At 33.3% G+C, this 18,081-nt stretch overlaps 1 protein-coding gene across 1 annotated transcript in view; it reads right to left on the bottom strand.

Annotated features, from left to right (window-relative positions):
- Vps15 (vacuolar protein sorting 15) overlaps nucleotides 1–18,081 on the bottom strand; it is a 529,585-nt gene that overhangs the window by 332,826 nt on the left and 178,678 nt on the right. Inside the window, exon 13 of the mRNA XM_090391958.1 lies at nucleotides 4,398–4,437. Coding sequence (XP_090248084.1) covers nucleotides 4,398–4,437 — 40 coding nt within the window. The remainder of the gene's footprint in view (nucleotides 1–4,397; nucleotides 4,438–18,081) is intronic.

Below are 18,081 nucleotides of genomic sequence, written 5' to 3'. Positions count from 1 at the left end.
TATATCTTGGTCTTCCTCTGGATCGTTTTCCTGCCAACCTGGCAGAGAACATTTATTTTGCTAATCTTTCCTCGCCCATTCTGTTTAAGTGACCATACCACCTGAGATTAGCTCTGCTAACGCATTCCTGGATGCTGAATGTCAAGTTCTTTCCTAATATCCTCATTTTTAATATGATACCGCCATTGATGCCATCTGTTCATGCCTCTAATCTTTCTCAGGATTCTCATAGCTGTAGTCTCGAGTCTTTGGTCAAGTGTTTTATTTCTGACCCAGCTCTCAGATCCATAAGTTAAAATTGGTTTGAACACTGTCTTGTATACACCTAATTTAGTGTTCCAACTAATTTCTCTCTTATTCCATATGAATTTATTCAGTTGACTTCCTACCATACCAGCTTTGTTGATCTGTTGTCTATTTCCATGTTTAATTTACCATCTTCACTAAAAATCGTGCCTATGTAGCTGAAATATTTTACTTGTTCCACAGGTTCTCCATTCACAACACGGTTGACATTTTCAATGATTCTACCTATTTTCATTGTCTTTTAATTGCTGACCTTCATACCATATCTATTACAGCAGTTATTCAATTTAGTCAGAGAAACTTGTAGCAGATTTATTTAGAAGTATAACATCGTCTGCATAAAGCAAAGAGCTGATATTAACATCTCCAATTTTGATATCATGTTTAATACCACTTTCCTTCATAATATGATCCATATAGATAATGAATAACAGAGGGGATAATGTACATCCTTGTCTCACACCAGATTTAGCATTAAACCATCTTCTTGTACTTCCTTCAATCCTAATTGCTGATTTGCAACTAAAATAAAGACTAAATATTGCTTGATCTAATGCCTTATTGACACCATATAACTGTAACGTATTGAATAGCTTCTCTCTTGGCACCTTGTCATATGCCTTTTCCAGATCGACAAAACTTAAATACAGATCTTTGCTATATTCCCATGATTTCTCAACTATTTGTCATAAAGTGAAGATCTGATCCTGACAGCCTCTATTTGGCCTGAATCCAGCTTGTTCTTCACCAAGATTTTCTTCCACAATTCTTCTCAACCATTTCTCAAATATACTAGCATAAATCTTACCAGAAACACTCAGTAGGGAAATACCTCTGTAATTCTCACATGCAGTTTTATTTCCCTTTTTATATATGGGTACTATGAGAGCTCTACTCCAATCATCGGGAATTCGTCCCTCTGTCCAGGACTTCTGAACTATGCAGCGTAGCCACTGTAAGACTCTTATACCACCATACTTCAGCATTTCTGGTCGAATATCATCTACTCCTGCTGTCTTTCCACATTTCAAGCCTTTGATGGCTTTTTCTACTTCAAGTATGGATATGTATTCCTGACTGTATGCCTGTTGAGTGTTTTTGCCACTGTTCTATCACTGCTTGTTTCATTTAGCAATTTTTCGAAGTAATTACTCCATACTTCAAGGATATCTTTTTCTCCTGTTTTCATGTCACCTTTATCATCTCTAACTCCTTTTACAGTACTCTTTCCTCCATTTCTAAGCTTCTTCAACAACTTCCAGAATATTTTGCCACCTTTTGATATTTATTTTCTATGTTCTTGCCAAAGTCCTCCCATAACTTTTGTTTAGCTAGTTTTACACAGTGTTTAGCTCTCTTACATTTGTCTCTGTATTCTCTAAGAGCACAAGCTGACTTATTTGACAGGAACTTTTGATATGCTTTCTTCTTTTCCTTCACTGCCTCTTTAACTTCCTGTGTCCACCAGGAAGTTCTGATTTTTTTATCCTTGCATGACAACCTCATCAACATGCAGCTCTGGCTGAATCAATCACGGTTTTCTTCAAGGTCTGCCACCGAATCTCCAAGGTTTGGTTCCTGTTCTCAAACTCTTTCATTTTTTCTTCAATAATCTTTGTGTATTTTAGTCTACAGCTCACATCTGAGAGCTGCTCAACTTTTATTCACTTTAAAACTTTCTTACATGCTATTCTTTTCAATATGAAATTCAACTTTATCCTGCTCAAGACTAAATAGTGATCACTTCAAATCCTCTGTATACTCTGGTATCCTGCAATAGGGAGAAAACATTACTATCAACAATAACATAGTCAATGAGACTTTTCTTATTCCTTGCCTCTTCTCTCCATGTGAATTTGTGCACATTTTTATGTTGGAACATGGTGTTAGTAATAACCAGTCCATGTCCTGAGCAGAAATCCAACAGGTATCTGCCATTATTATTAACTTTGCTCTTTTCTCCAAATTTTCCCCAAATGTTTTTGTATATCTCACAATCACTTCCTACTCTGCTATTTAAGTCCCCAACTAGAACCAACTTTTTCTTTTTCATCGTGTCAGTAGCTTTCTCTAGAGCCTCAAAAAATTCTTCTTCTTCTACCATAGTATAGCCTTCTGTGGGACCATAAGTCTCATTGTCCACAAATAAGTCTCATTGTCCAGTTTCCCATTCTGATATTTGCCCATATCACTCTACTTGAGATTGCTTGCCATTCAAGAAAATTAGCTTCGTATTTAATGTTGACTACTATAGTTACTCCTTCTTTTCCTTGACTGTCATTGCCTGAATAAAACATTTTGTATTTATTGCTCAGAAAGATCTCACCAGTTTTTCTTTTTTGTTTCGGTCACCCCTATTATATCGATCTGGTACTTATCTAATTGCTTAGCTAGCTCCATTTCTTTGCCATTCAGGCTTCTTATGTTGATAGTACCGATCTTCAACTCTGGTGATATTGAGTTGGGGTCTGTTTTAGGGTTTGTTCCAGTAGCTGACTTTTCACTGTTCGCCCTGGTTCCCTGGTGAAAACAACAGGGGGTTTTGCTTAACCGGCGACGCCCCAGCTGGCATGAAATTTTGTCATGTTGTACCATCATTTTGCATTTTGGTTTAACCCAATAAGAATACAATTTAGTCGGTTAAATTCCAAATTGCCAGCCCATCCTCATTCGTTCAGTATCCAGGTAGATACCCAACAGGGTGCACCACAAGAAGGTGAGGACTGGACATTAGGTCAGAAGCCCTGGTCGGTTAGCCGCATTCCTTTAAAGGTTATGTGGAGGTCTCCTCTCAGTTATGCAGCTTTGATCCTTAAGCACTCCCTTTCAATAAAATATAATTTATAAATGTCACAAGTTTTGTCAACCTTAATTCGAAAACAAATAGCATCAAGTTTTTCATATTATTTTAATCTAAATTATAAAAAAAAAATTTGAAAATATGTCAGGATGGCTTCTAGTTTCTCAACAGAAAGGTTAATACATCATCCAAATGAAGAAAAATTCAGTTATTTCTAGTGCACTTCAAAATATAACTATTTAGAAATATTTTTTCTTTCAAGGTTACGCGATGGTTAGCATTCATAGTGAAGAATTTATGGTGACAGAACACATGTTAGAATAATTACTTTACTTATTAAGAAAGTAACATTCAATGTTTCGAAATCTGTATTGAGGTTATCATCAGAAAAACATATATATGTACAGGATACAATCTACATGAGAATACATTACACAAAAGTAAGATGAACCTCAATGTTTGTTAATCATTTACCCTAGCCTGACCTCTGATGGAAAAAAAAAAAAAAACAGAATTACACTAAACGATTTCTAAAGTCTTCCTGTATTAAGATTTTCTTCTGTTTGGGGTTGTTCTGGATGCTATACAGGTTGAAGATGGGTCCTCCAAATTCTTGTAATTAATTAATTGTTCAGATTTGGATGATGTTTCAGCATTTCACAAGCTTCTTTGAATTTTCTTTCAAAACCAGGTTTTGATGTAGTGTAGGGATTTGGTGCCTTTCCAGTCAATTCTGTGACATGTTTGGAGTGCATGGTCTGACAAGCCTATTTTACCATAGTAGAGATATTTAATGTGCCATTTGTGTTCATCTTTTCTAATTGGGATGGTGCATCCTATTTAGTCTATGTAAGGTAAGTTACATGTACACTGAATTTTTAAACCTCCTGGGTGGGCAAGGTATGGAAGAAGATCTTTGGAAGAGCTAAGTAAATTTCTTAATTTTGCAGGGGGGTTTGAAGATTGTCTTAAGTAATATTCTATCTATTTATAGAAATATGTCAGGTTGGCTTCTAGTTCTACAAACATTGAGATTCATCTTACTTTTGTGTATTGTCATGTAGCTTGTATCTAAACATATGTATGTCTTCCTGATGATGACCTCAGTACAGAGGTCGAAACATTGAATGTTATTTTCTTAATGATAATTAATTATTCTAACGTGCCGTGTCTCCACAAATTCTTCACTATGACTATTTACAAATATATTTATAACTATTTTATGAAAACTACAAAAAAAGTTCTTTGTAATCTCAACATGAATACAAAAATAACTAGAAAGAGCACTTACTAAATTTGGTAGTATGTATTCTGGAAATATATTTCCATCACTAGGCAGGGGAGAAAAAAAATCATAGATATATTTCACAAAATTAAAAACAAATATCACTATTACAAAATATATTTAACTTGCATAAACAAGTTAAATATAGTTTGTAATAGTGTTAACTAACATTAAGATTATTATACATTGCACTTGACATTCAAAATAAAAAATAAAACAATACTAATTATATGAATAACATTGTGGAAGAAGTACATTTATTCTATACTCATGGCAATAAACCTCAATTAAAATTTAAATGACAGAAAGATAATATGTGTAATAATCAACAAATGTTAAAGAAAAGAAAGAAATGGTATTAATACAGCATCAGCCTTTATCTTTTCTTTTCTGGTTTTTTTTTCTAAAAAAATCAGCGAATGTCAAAGAAAAAAAAGAAATAGAGAAAAATAGAAATTTATCACTCTATTCTGATAACACAGTCAGACTTTTCCCTCTTTTTTCGCTTAAAAAAATTATTTTGTACCGTTCAAACTTTCAGAATGCTTAATCTGTCATTCTGATTCAGGATATAGCGGCATATAAGTATTTCTGAACTTACCTTGATTGAATCAATAAGTTATTTTATGTCTTTTAAATGATTATAACAATTACATGAAGCATCATTCTAGTATACTATTACAGAATTCAGTTGGCTGATGTGTATGTTATTTTTCTGTTATTGACATCTGGTATACTTGTACTCTAAGGATGGAATAACATACTTATTCCAGACATGTGTTATTCATATAACCTATCATGGAACTTAAATGTTTTATTTCATTTAATGTGTGAACATGCTTTCTTATAATAGTAGTATAACAGACATTACTAAAACTGTAATATCAATGCTATTTAACCACAGCTCATTCACTATAGCAAACATACAGGAGCATAGAAATAGTTTTAGTGGATGTTTATTAGAATTAATTTCATTTAAGAACAGCATTGTGCCTATGGGGATTTATTTGATAGTTTGCTGGCTGTATACAGTGAACAAATTTGTTTCAGCATTTGCTATAGTGAGAGCCAACTATACTGCATATGACACAGTATCTGTCAGTCTAATATTGGATAGTTCTATTCTGATAGATTCAACAAAGTACAAAGTTTTGCAAATAAATTTTAAAGGATGTTTTTGGTTTACTTCAATAATTTTCATATTTGGATTTGCATATTAATGGAAGCAAGTCTTTCAAAGAGGGTAAGCAAATTCTGAAATTTTTCACTTATGTCTTATTTCCATAAAATATTAAATTGCTGTTTTCTAAAAATCTATTTTTTGAAAACTCAGGTAAATTGAAATCCAAACTAATCAAACATGAATCAAATCCTTTTTTTCATTATTAATTTTCAAATCTAGTTGCTTCAAACTTTGGATTGATAATGAGTGACCATTAGACTCATTACCACAGATCTCGAAAGAAGCATGCAAAACACTGACATTTACATTATAATAAGTTAAATAGTAACACGTTATAATGTTAACATGAATTATAACATAGTGTAATGCTAACATAATATGTTATAATAGTAATCATTACTATTGGAATGAAAGAATAATAGAAGCTAGAATAAAAATAGATAGAGGCTATTTAACAATAATTGGTTTATATGCCCCAGAAGAGGGAAGAGAACAAGATAATATTGATTTTTATAATCAGCTACAAAACATATATAATAAAATAAATAAAAATGATTACGTAATTTTAGCAGGAGACTTAAATGCAACAATTGGAAACACGAAAATTAATAATAATATAGGAATACATGGAGAACATACTCTAAACAGGAATGGTAAAAAATTGATTGACTTTGTAGTTTATAATAACCTAAAAATAATGAATTCCTTCTATAAACATAAAGACATACATAAATATACTTGGGCAGCAAGAGGATGGAAATCAATATTAGATTACTTCATATTAAATGAAAAGACATCAAAATTTTCACTAGATCTTAGAGTTCACAGAGGATATGAAATAAGCAGTGACCACTTCCTTGTTAAAATAAAATTAAGATTACCACCTAAATGGCTACAAGTAACAAGAACAGAAAGAAAATTTAAAATATTTGTTTATAAAACTAGACTATTGAATGACACAAATGTACAATGGCTATATGAACAAAGAATTAACCAATATCTAGATAAAATAAAACAAAATGAAGAAATAGAAATAGAATGGCTTAATATAAAAACGATACTAAATGCAGCAGCAAATAAAAGCTTAGGAAAGACCAAAAAATTCAATAAAAGGAAAAAAACTGAAGATCTTGGATGATACAATCGAAAAAATAATCAAAAAGAAAAAAGAAGCCTATCACAAAAGGTTAAGCAGTAAAAGATTAGAAGATGAAATAGAATATAAAAGAATAAGAGCCATTACTAAAAGAGAAATCAGAAAAAGACAGAGAATCATGGAACAAATTTGTTTCTAATTTAGAACACGATTTATATAAAATAAGACCCAATGTATATAAGAGTTTGAAACGCTTAAATGCAGATACCAAAGAAAACATAAAATTAAACACCAAATTGAAATTAGAAGAATTTCTAAATTATTACACAGAATTGTGGACAGACAAATATTTTAAAAAAGACAACTTGCAAACAATTAACAAAAATCAAAAGGAAATAACTAAAGAAGAATTAGAAATCAGCCTGAAAGAAACAAGAAACGGAAAATCACCTGGAGAAGATAAACTAGGTCCAGAACTATATAAATATGCAGGAACCAGATTCAAAGAAAGACTCTTATTATTTTTAAATAAAATTTATTCAACTGGTATCCCCCCAACAGAATGGAAAAAAGCAATTGTGATTCCTATCTTTAAGAAAAGTAACAGAGATGACCCTAAAAACTATAGAGGTATCAGTATACTAAATTCCTGTTACAAAATATATAGCAGAATTTAAATAGCAAACTAATGAAATATTCCGAAAACTTTATTTTAGAAGTACAGAATGGATTTAGAAAAGGACGATCATGTATAGTCTATACATGATTGTCCTTTTCTAAATCCATTTTGTCTAAAGTTAATAGAGAAAAGAAGAGAATACAATTTAGAAACACATATTGCATTTATTGACTTTGAAAAACATTTCACAACGTTAAAAGAAACATATTATTTAACATATTAAAAGAAAGACAAATACCAAATAATATCCTAAAAGCTATCACAAGTATATATGAAAATAATCAAATACACATTAGATTAAATCACGAGCTATCACATACGAGAGAATAAACCAAGGGGTCCGACAGGGATGTCCCCTCTCAGCAACTCTTTTTAATATCTACTTAAATGAAATAATAATAAAATGGAGTTAAAATTTACATCAGGGAATCAAACTTTCTCCTACAGTAAACTTAAAAACTCTCCTCTTTGCCGACAACCAAATAATAATTACAAATTCTGAAGATAACTTACAGAAAGCTATTTTAAATCTAAATGAGATATCCAAAGATTATGATATGATAATATCAACAGAAAAATCAAAAACTATAGCCTTTAAAGGACAAGATCCAGCAAGAACACTAAAATAGTAGTAGATAACAAGATTTTAGAACAGGTGAATTCATTTAACTACCTAGAATGTATGATCACATATGAAAATGAAAAAGATATAAACGTAAAAATTGCAAAATATTTAAAAATAACAGGTGTAATTGACTCTATATTTAAACCAAACCTAGTTCAAAAACAAACTAGACTAAAAGTATACAATACATTAGCCCTACCAGTCTTAATGTATGGAAGCGAAATCTGGACAATAAAACAAAAAGACAAACAAAGATTAATAACAGCAGAAATGAAGTTTATGAGAAAAACTGCAAAGTATACCCTATTTGATCACAAAAGAAATGAAGAAACTATGAAAGAATTAAACCAAGAACCAGTAATAGAAAAATTAAAAAATATAAACATAAATAGATGGAACACGTTCAAAGAATGAAAACAGAAAGATTACCAAAACAAGCCTTAAAATACAAGCCATTAGGAAAAAGAAAAGCAGGACGCCCTCTTAAACGATTCAACGATCACTTCTAAGGCCGGAACAGGTCATACTAGGCCTAAATCTTTGATATGCATGATGATGATGAGTAATCATTACAGGTGACTTAAAATTATCCTAAAATTGACTGGATAGTAGAGAAAACTCAAGATAAAAATGAGGGAGAATTTATCGAGCTGTTGCAATACAACTTTCTCAAGCAGTATATGGAAGATGGAACTCAAAATCAAAGTTATATTTCATCATGGTATCAGAACAGTCTCAATTAAGGACATGACTGTTTTTCAACCAGTTTGTGACACATCGATCACATGCCATACTGACCTGGGAAGTAGCAATGCATGGGAAGCTTTGAAAAGGTGCTATCTGAGTGTGTATCTGAATGAGGCAGTATCTAAATGTGCCTTTCAAGTTCAATGAACACAGAATAAAAGTGAAATGGATGTGCTAAGAAGGAAATCCATAAGATGATGTGGAATAAGGATGACAGGAGGGTAACTATATAAAGTGTGGGCAAAAACTGAATCAGAGTACGAAAAGAAGCTGACTGTGCTGGCTAAAAGCAACCCGAAATGATTTTAATGTCATGAAGCAAATAAATGAAAGAATGAGTGAATGTGGAAGAATAATTTTACTGAATGCGTCAGATACAGATGCAAATGTAAAAATAATGAGTGCTCACTTCGCTAAGACATATCAACCTGGTGTATGTAATATGATGCAGAGTGTTACTACTATATTTGATGAAGATATAGAGGTGCATGAGAAGGTTCTAGAGTTGCTGCATAACCTGGATAAGACTTCAGCAGTAGAGACAGATGAATTATCGGTACACATGCAAAAGAAATGTTTGGCCAAATATGTTGAGTGATATATTTGTATAATTTGAGTGGTGCCAGCTGAGGAAAGATGCAACAGGAAAGGAATGAATGTTGGATAGTCCTATTATAAAGATAATGCTAAAACTGATGTGTCTAACTTCTAACCTATCAGTATTTTTGGAGTGTTAGTGAAGATTTTAGAGTATACTATGCAAGGAACAGCATGAGTATATTGAAAGGAGGGGGGGGGGGGATCGTGTCATATTTTATAATAACATTACAGGCAAGTTGTTTCCTGCAGCATTATTATAAAATAATAATGAGTTGTTGAGTTGTTGTTAAGGGTGATGAAGGGAATGGTCCAATAGTATCACAGTTTATAGCAAGGGTGGCCAAACTTTTAGACATCGGGGGCTACTTACCTAGTGAAAATATCTCTGCGGGTGACTATAGACGCGATCGAAAATTGTGGAATATTTTCAAGATTTTTAAAAGTTTATAAGGCAATAAATATAACAACAACAAAAAAAAATTATTGTTCACAACTTTATTAAAAAAATAATAACAATAAAAAATACAAAAAACTAAATAAAATTATACAAACAAAATTGAATATTTTAATTTAATTGGACGATACCTGGCATTGCATAGATGCAGCTAAGTGATCATAATCTGGATTGTATGAACTTAAAGAAATTCGTAAACACGATTCCAAATGTTGATCACTTAGCTGCGATCTATGCTTTGTCTTAATAGCATTCACATGAGAATGCCGATTCACACAAATAAGTTGATCCAAAAAATGCGTTAAAATAAGCGGCGATTCTCCAAATATTTGGATATTTACTTTTGTGAATCAACTTCCAAAAACTATTATTCGAAGCAATTGATTTGAGGTGGATATCGCATCTCATATTTATAATTTCTTCTTCCAAATCTACTCTATTTTTGTCGAGAAATTCATTCAATTCTGAAGCTGTATTCTCAACATTAATATTTTCATTGAAGGGATATGATAAAAAAGTAGCGATATCATCGAGCTTACTGATTCCTACAAATCTTACCTCAAATTCGTTCATTAAAAGTCTTATGCTTTCAGCGTGTTTATTAAAGGTGACATTTTGTATATCCCTTGACTGGTCGGCCAAATTTTTAAAATGTTTCAATTCGCACCGCTTTAATTGTATTTCAAGTGTTTAATTTTTCCTTGAATGATTTTAAATAGCTTATCATATCAATAATTGTTTTATTTTTTCCTTGCAATTTTAAGTTAAGGTTATTTAGTTTTTCTGTAATGTCACAGAAAAAGGTGAGGTCAACTAGCCATTCTTTATCATTTAATTCTGGATGTGAATCTGGATGTTTTTCAAAAACTAATTTATTTCTGGCAGAAATTCTCTGAATCTTGCTAAAAATGTGGTGTGGCTTAACCATCTTACATCAGTATGTAACAATAATTCACTATGCTCACTCTCGCATTCTTTTAGCAAAGCCTGAAATTGACGACGCAGCAAGCTATTTGATCTTATTGAATTAACAATTTTGAAAGCAACATTCATAACATGATTGAATTTCAGTACTTTTGAACACAAGGCCTACTGATGGATGATGCAATGATAGTCCACAAAACTTGGTATATCTTCATCGTTTTTACAAAGAGTGATGAAACCGATTTTATTATCTACCATTGCAGCCACTCCGTCCATAGTTATTGACACTAACTTATGAATTGGAAAACTTGTACGTACAACATAATTCTTAAATAAATCATAGATATCTTGACCTCTTGTTCGTCCTTGAATTGGAATAATGGTTAATAATTCTTGTGTGGCCAACATATCCTCAAAAACCATTCAAATAAAAATACATAATTGCGCAGTACCAGCGTAATCAGTAGATTCTCAAACTGTAGTGACAAAATATTGCACTTGTTTATGTTTTCATGCGGAATCTCTTCAAGGTTCCAGCTGGTTTCTTCTGCTCTATGCATTATTGTGTTTTGTGATAATGACATATTGTTAATAGCAGTTATTATTTCTGATTTATTCTTAAAATTTTGAAATAATATTTCACCAGCTTTGATGAAGGCTTCCTTCCATAATTCTCCATCTTGAAATGGCTTATTACGTTTAATTAAAGTTTCAGCAACTTTGAATGACGCAATTGTGGCAGCCTTTGCGCCTGTATTGTACTTGATGAAAATATTTTGTTGTGCTGTCAATAGTGTCTTCATTTGATGTACCTTTGCTTTTCTTAAGGCAGTGCCCTGTGGATAATCTTCTTCGTAGTTTTTATGAACAGTTCGATAGTGTCTTTCAACGTTTACTTTTTTCGGTAAAGTCACATTCACATTGCAAATTATACATACGCATTTGTCTTTCATCGTAATAAAGAAAAAATCTTCTTCCCATTCTTTATGATAGTGATAATTTTTTATTTTTTTCACACTTGTTCTTGGCTCAGTCATTGTTATCCTTAATTTTTTTTATTTTTTAACAATACTAATTGCATTCACTTGCTTAATTTAAAATAATACAAACTAAAGATCGATAAATGGAAAACTATTTCATGGGATTACTCGGTACTAAAATACTGGATAATCGGGACACTTTCGCTGCAAGAGTCTTGATCAAGACCAATACACAGATTGACTGTCAACTGTCAGTGTGTACACGTCATCAAACGTGTTACCATTGGGCGTGTTCAGAACCGTCAAGCGAACATTTCTGGATGAAGCGAATCACGTGACTGCTGTAAAGTGATGGTTTCGTTGTTAACCGCAAAATTATAAACTTTACATCAGATTAGAAATAAATTAGTTTGACATGTTTGACAATTTTTTTATCAATTAATAATTTTGATTATCATTTATCTATTCATTTTCAATCTATTTATTCGTTTAATTTGTTACATTCGTTAAGAAACAAATAATTTGCTACATTCAGGTACTTTGCGGTCGACCGGTCGATGTCTTGGCCACCCCTGGTTTATAGGATAGAATACCATATGAAAGGTTGTTAAATATATTGGAGGATATGGGATTAGAATATAAACTACTGACCTGGATAAGTGAATAACTAAAAGAGTTGTATACTAGTGGGGAGGGAGAGGAAAATGAAAAGTGCATGTGAATGAGTTTAAGAGAAGACAAAACAGTTGGTATGGTGCTATATATGGCCTCTCTTGTTGAATCACTGAATCCTGAAGGTCTCTGATGATGATGAACATAGCCTTCAAGCACTTATGACACATATACTCTATTAATGACATCAACTGAATATAATAATCATCTGTGATACTTGCAGGCCCTTATGGCCCATGACCTACCCAGACTGGCTTTCATAACCATAATTTTTTGAATGAGGTAGTTAGTCTTATGCTTAAATATATATTTTTGTGTGTAAACTGCACATGTTCCATGGCCAGTTTACCCTGAACTGAGGGATGAAAAACCCAAGTTTCTGAGAGAAAAAAAACATTCCACCTCCCAAAAAGAGTCAATCTATACCATTACTACTAGCTTTTTGTTAATTATTTTTCAATCAATAAATAGCAGATCAGTTTTTCCAAATTAATCTGTTCTTTGTCAAGTTTCCAATATTATCAAATGTTACATTTTCGACTTCTAAGGAAGAGCATCAATCCTTCCTCTCTCCCCTCTATATATTTTTTTCTTTTTGTCATCAGACACATTTTCTTCTATTTCACAAGCTAACTGGATAATACAGTAAATTGTGTAACCTGGATAACTTGGGAAACAGTCTTCGAATAGCAGGTTTCCATATAATAGAAGCCCTCGAATGATGCTTTCTTGCAATATAGCAATGTGTGCTAAAATGGCACCATTATGTGTCATTTTAGCACACATCGGAATATTGCAGGAAAGCATCATTCGAGGGACTTGCTTATGTTTTTTATTTATTTTTTGTTTTTATTATTTTTTTATATATCTGATCCACACACAAAAGTCCACATTACTTATAGCACATTAGTGCTGTCCGTGTGGACAAAAGGAATAGAAGAAAGGAGGAATCTTCACATTTTGTTTGAACAGTCGCGGGTTGTAATCTTTGGAGAAGGCAGAGTGTGGGAGACTATTCCAAAGGACAGAACTAGATGGAATGAAAGAGGAAACAGTGAAGTTGGTTCGATGAGTTTCAAGATGGACTGCGAAAGGGTGTTGGTTAGCAGAGGCTCTTTTTTTAATGATTTTGGAGGAGAGTGGGGAAATAATATTGGCCAATTCAGCAGAGCACTGTCCATGAAAGTATTTGCAGAAAAGGAACAAGACTGAAACTGAATGTCTGTGAGAGAGGAATTGAAGTGGGTATGTGAGAGAGGGGTCAGTAATTACCCAGATTGTCCTCTCCTGGACAGAATTGAGCAATCTCAGAGAGGATTTTGGTGCACTAACCCAAATATGGGAGCAATACTCCATGGATAGACAGATTTGGGCTTTGTATAGAGTTAGCAACTGGGAAGGTTTAAAGTAGTGTGTTGTACAAAAAAGTGTGCCAAACTTTTTGGTGGCTGCAGGAGCTGAAATGCAGTTGTGTTGGGAAAGATCTGAGGTGCAGGTCAGTCCAAGAGGAGAAATCTGAGGTGCAGGTCAGTCCAAGAGGAGAAATCTGATCGTGTTTGTAGATCAGTATTGCTGAAGGTAATGGTGAGGCATGCGAGCTCTTTCTTGTGAGAGATCAGATAGAACTGTGTTTTGGTTGCAATGAATTTGACAAGGTTGTCCTTGCCCCACTGAGATATAGCTAGGAGATCTGAGTTCAGGTCACTGGTTGTGATAGATCTTGAGGATTCTAATACTTGAGCACTGCAAGGTTTGTTGAATGAAAAGGAGGAATGAAGTGTATCATCAGTAAAGATATGGATAGGATTGGAAGTATGAGAGAGAGAGAGCAGGTCGTTTATATGCAAAATCAAGAGAGTGGGTGAAAGAACAGAACCCTGGAGTACTCCTGCGATGGTGTGGAAATCTGAGGAGAGTAAATGTCCACCGTGACATGCAGTGAACAATGAGAAAGTCAGCAATCCAGTTGCACAGTGAGGAAGGCAGACCATACGATGGCAGTTTGTTAAGTAGATCCCTGTGCCAAATCCGATTGAATGCTTTTGAAATGTTGAGGACAACCATGTGAGTTTCTCCAAATTTCTCCATGGCCTGAGTCCAGAGGTGAGTGGTGTAAGCAAGATCAGCTATAGATCGCAAGTGGCAGAATCCATACTACTGGACAGTAGTTCATTGGTTGACTTTTATCACCTTTATTTGGGATGGAGGTAGATGTGGATCTGTTTCCATGTTGTAGGGGTAGATACCAGTAGAATAGGATAGGTTGAAGAAGCCATACATGATAGGTATTAGTTCTGAGGCACAATTTTTTAGCACAAAAGGTGGGATACCATCAGGGCCAGATACCTTGTTTGTGTCCAGGTTATTTAGAATTCTTCGGATTTCTTTTTGTCAGAGGATTACAGGCAACTGTTTTTTTTTTCTTTCCCTAACTCAGTTTTTTTCCTAAATTTAAAAAGCTGAGACTTAAAAAAGATTAATAAGTAATGTGACAGGTTATTATGCTAACCCAGTATTTCTCAACCAGTGGTCTGCAGGCAAACTTAAATTAAATAAATAAATATATTTTTTAATTATCCAAACAAAAACAAATTAAAATTGAATGAGTAAAGAAAATTACTGAAATAAAATGGATACTTAAAACCACTACAAATTATTGTGGCAGCAGAATGTAGAATGTTCATTCTATGAACATCCTGCTGCTACAATAACTTGTAGTGCAGAAGGCCAAGTAATAAAAGAGGGGAGAAGCAAAACAATATGGTTTTACTACGATAACAAGCCAAAAGGCTATTTTACTGGCGACATAAGTTAAGTTAAAGGGAGATGGTAAATCCCGTTTTATTTTATAGCTAGGTACGAAACTCGGATCGAAATCCACAGAGTTTCATGCCTAAAAAACTATCGGCGAGCCCAAGTGTAAGTAATCACTTGGTTAGTACAACACCAGGGCAACTCCAAGCAAAGGTGGAGCAAGATCCGTCACTAACCTTAATAGCCAAAATAGCCTTTTGGCTTGTTATTGTAGTAATAACAATATAGGAGTACACCAGTTTAGCAATTCGATAGTAGAGGTATATGCAAGTTTGGTTCACTTAAAACCTTGATATTCCAGGTCTACCTACTCACTGATAAGACCTCAAAAAAGGTTGAAACCGGTCTGGGTAGTGACCTCTTCTCATAATGTAAAACAGTATATATATATATATATACACATCTCTTAGGAGCTGTGATTTACATTATGAGAGAATATTAAGGTTAGTAACGGAGCTTGCTCCAGCTTTGCTTGGAGTTGCCCTGGTGTTGTACTACCCAAGTGATTACTTACACTTGGGCTCGCCGGTAGTTTTTTCGGCATGAAACTCTATGGATTTCGATGGATTTCAATCCGAGTTTCGTACCCGGCTGGAAAATAAAACAGGATTTACCATCTCCCTTTAACTTAACAATATGATTTTATTGCTTTTGCCTTCCCTTGCTGTTTTGTCAGATTTGAAGCAAACATGAGTTATCCACATTTCAACCAATTATTTATTGTTTATTGATTTTTATTATTGAAAGTTTTCCTTCTTCAAATCAAGGCTCAGTATATCTTCAGAAGTGCTAAGTGATACTTGGACAAAATGTGTCTTGAGTTAACCCCAGTATTTATATATTTTTTGGAAACGTTTTTTAATAATGGAAAAGTGGCTTAGAATTAGGACTTTGAAAAGAAAAGCAAATGAAACAGATGATGCTAACTCTAATTGTGATACACATGTTATAATGGCAAGTAAATTTAATACTATTAAAGTAGAAGAAACAAGCAGTTCAAAGAAAAAATACAGTAGGAAATATAACAGTTCATATTTGGAATTTGAGTTTATTGGTGTGGAGATGAAAGTAAACAGAAATTTCAATGTGTTTTGTGTTATGAAGTGTTGTCGAACGAGTGCATGAAACCTGCAAAACTCCAACGACATTTAGAAACTAATCATTGTGATGTGAAAAATAAGCCAATTGAATTTTTTCAGCGATGCTTAGAGACATTAAATCATGAGAAAGATATAGTTTCAGCCATGAGTTGGATTAATAACAAGGCACTGGAAGCATCCTATCTTTTAAGTTTGTTCATAGCGAAAACAGGGAAACCTCATTCTATCAGGGAAAATTTACCACTTCCAGCTATAAAAGATATTGTAAAAACTATGTTTGGAAAAAAGCTACTAAAAGATGTTGATTTGATTTCTCTTTCAAATGACACTGTCTGTTGCAGAATGGTGACGTAGAATCTCGGTTAATCGTAAGAGTTAAAAAGAACCCTTATTATGCGTTACAAATAGATGAGACTGCTGATGTTGCAAATGATGCACAGTTAATATGCTATGTAAGATATGCGCATGATAACAACATTCATGACGATATTCTGTTTTATAGAACATTGTCATCCCGAACAACTGGAGTAGAAATATTTCACACTCTCAATAATTACATAATACACAAAGGGATCCACTGGGAAAAAATGTATGGGCTTCTGTTCACATGGAGCTCACACCCTTACAGGCAGGCATAGTGGGGTTGATTCTATGGAAAGGAAGTAGCTCTGGATGTGAAATGAGTACATTGTTTCATACATAGGGAAGTGTTAGCCTCCAAAGGAATGCCACCAGAATTTAAAACTGCTATACAACGCTGTAAAGCTAATTAATTTTATTAAAACTCCACTATTAAATAACAGGTTATTTTCAGTACTCTGCAATGAAATGGACAGTGAATATATAGTACCACTGACAGCATGTAGCATAGAGACAGCTTGCCTCACAGGATCGCTTAATAAGGGCGCTTGTTCAGCCATATGGCGGTAGGTGACGTATTACAGCAACAAGATATTTTACATCTGATGTAGATGCAATAGATTTATTTGAAGAATTAAAAATTCTCTCAAAAATAATACAAGAGAAAAGTGGTCCTCACCAAAAATTTTATCGTATATATATATATATATATATATATAAATTTTAAATAACCAAGTAATTTTATAAGCTTGGTTATTTAACTCCTAATCCCAAGTATGCAAACAATTAAGTTTGCATCAGAAACATAGTTCAAGTCTAAAGATGGTACAACACAAGGGCAACTTATTAAAAATAAAAACACTTTGCAGCAACTTCTATAGGTGAAGTTGATAAGGCTCTGTATTACTAAAACCTTGGTATTTAGGGTCTAGCTACTCACTGAGAAGACCTGAAAAAGGTTGAAACCAGTATGGGTAGTGACCCCACCCATAATGTATTGCAGTATACATCTTTTAGTGAGATGTGCTTTACATTATGGGAAAATACTAAGAATAGTGATCAGAGCTTTACCAACCTTTACAATGAGTTGCCTTGGTGTTGTACCATCTTTAGACTAGAACTATGTTTCAGGCGCAAGCTTAATTGTTTGCACACTTGGGATTAGGAGTTAAATAACCAAGTTTATAAAATTACTTGGTAACCCTAATATACAGTATCCCCAAGTTAAAAAATTAATTACACACACACACATATAGCACAGAAAGTGCGGAAAGAAGTGTTTCTAAGCTGAAACTGATTAAAAATTATTTGCTGTTTGCAAATAATTTTTAATCAGTTTAAGCTTAGAAGAAATATTCTAAGAAATATAATGACCCAAGAAGGATTGGTCTAGCAACTATATTGATAGAAGTGGACATAGCTTATAATTTAAATTTAGAACAGCTTTAAAACAATT

This window comes from Typopeltis vanoorti, chromosome 4, assembly GCF_054136105.1.
Source record: "Typopeltis vanoorti isolate ZY-2024b chromosome 4, IOZ_Tvanoo_1.0, whole genome shotgun sequence".
In the NCBI taxonomy this organism is placed as follows: Eukaryota; Metazoa; Arthropoda; class Arachnida; order Uropygi; family Thelyphonidae; genus Typopeltis; species Typopeltis vanoorti.
The sequence above is the reverse complement of the archived record's forward strand: the minus strand, read 5'-3'. Positions and strand labels throughout refer to the sequence as shown.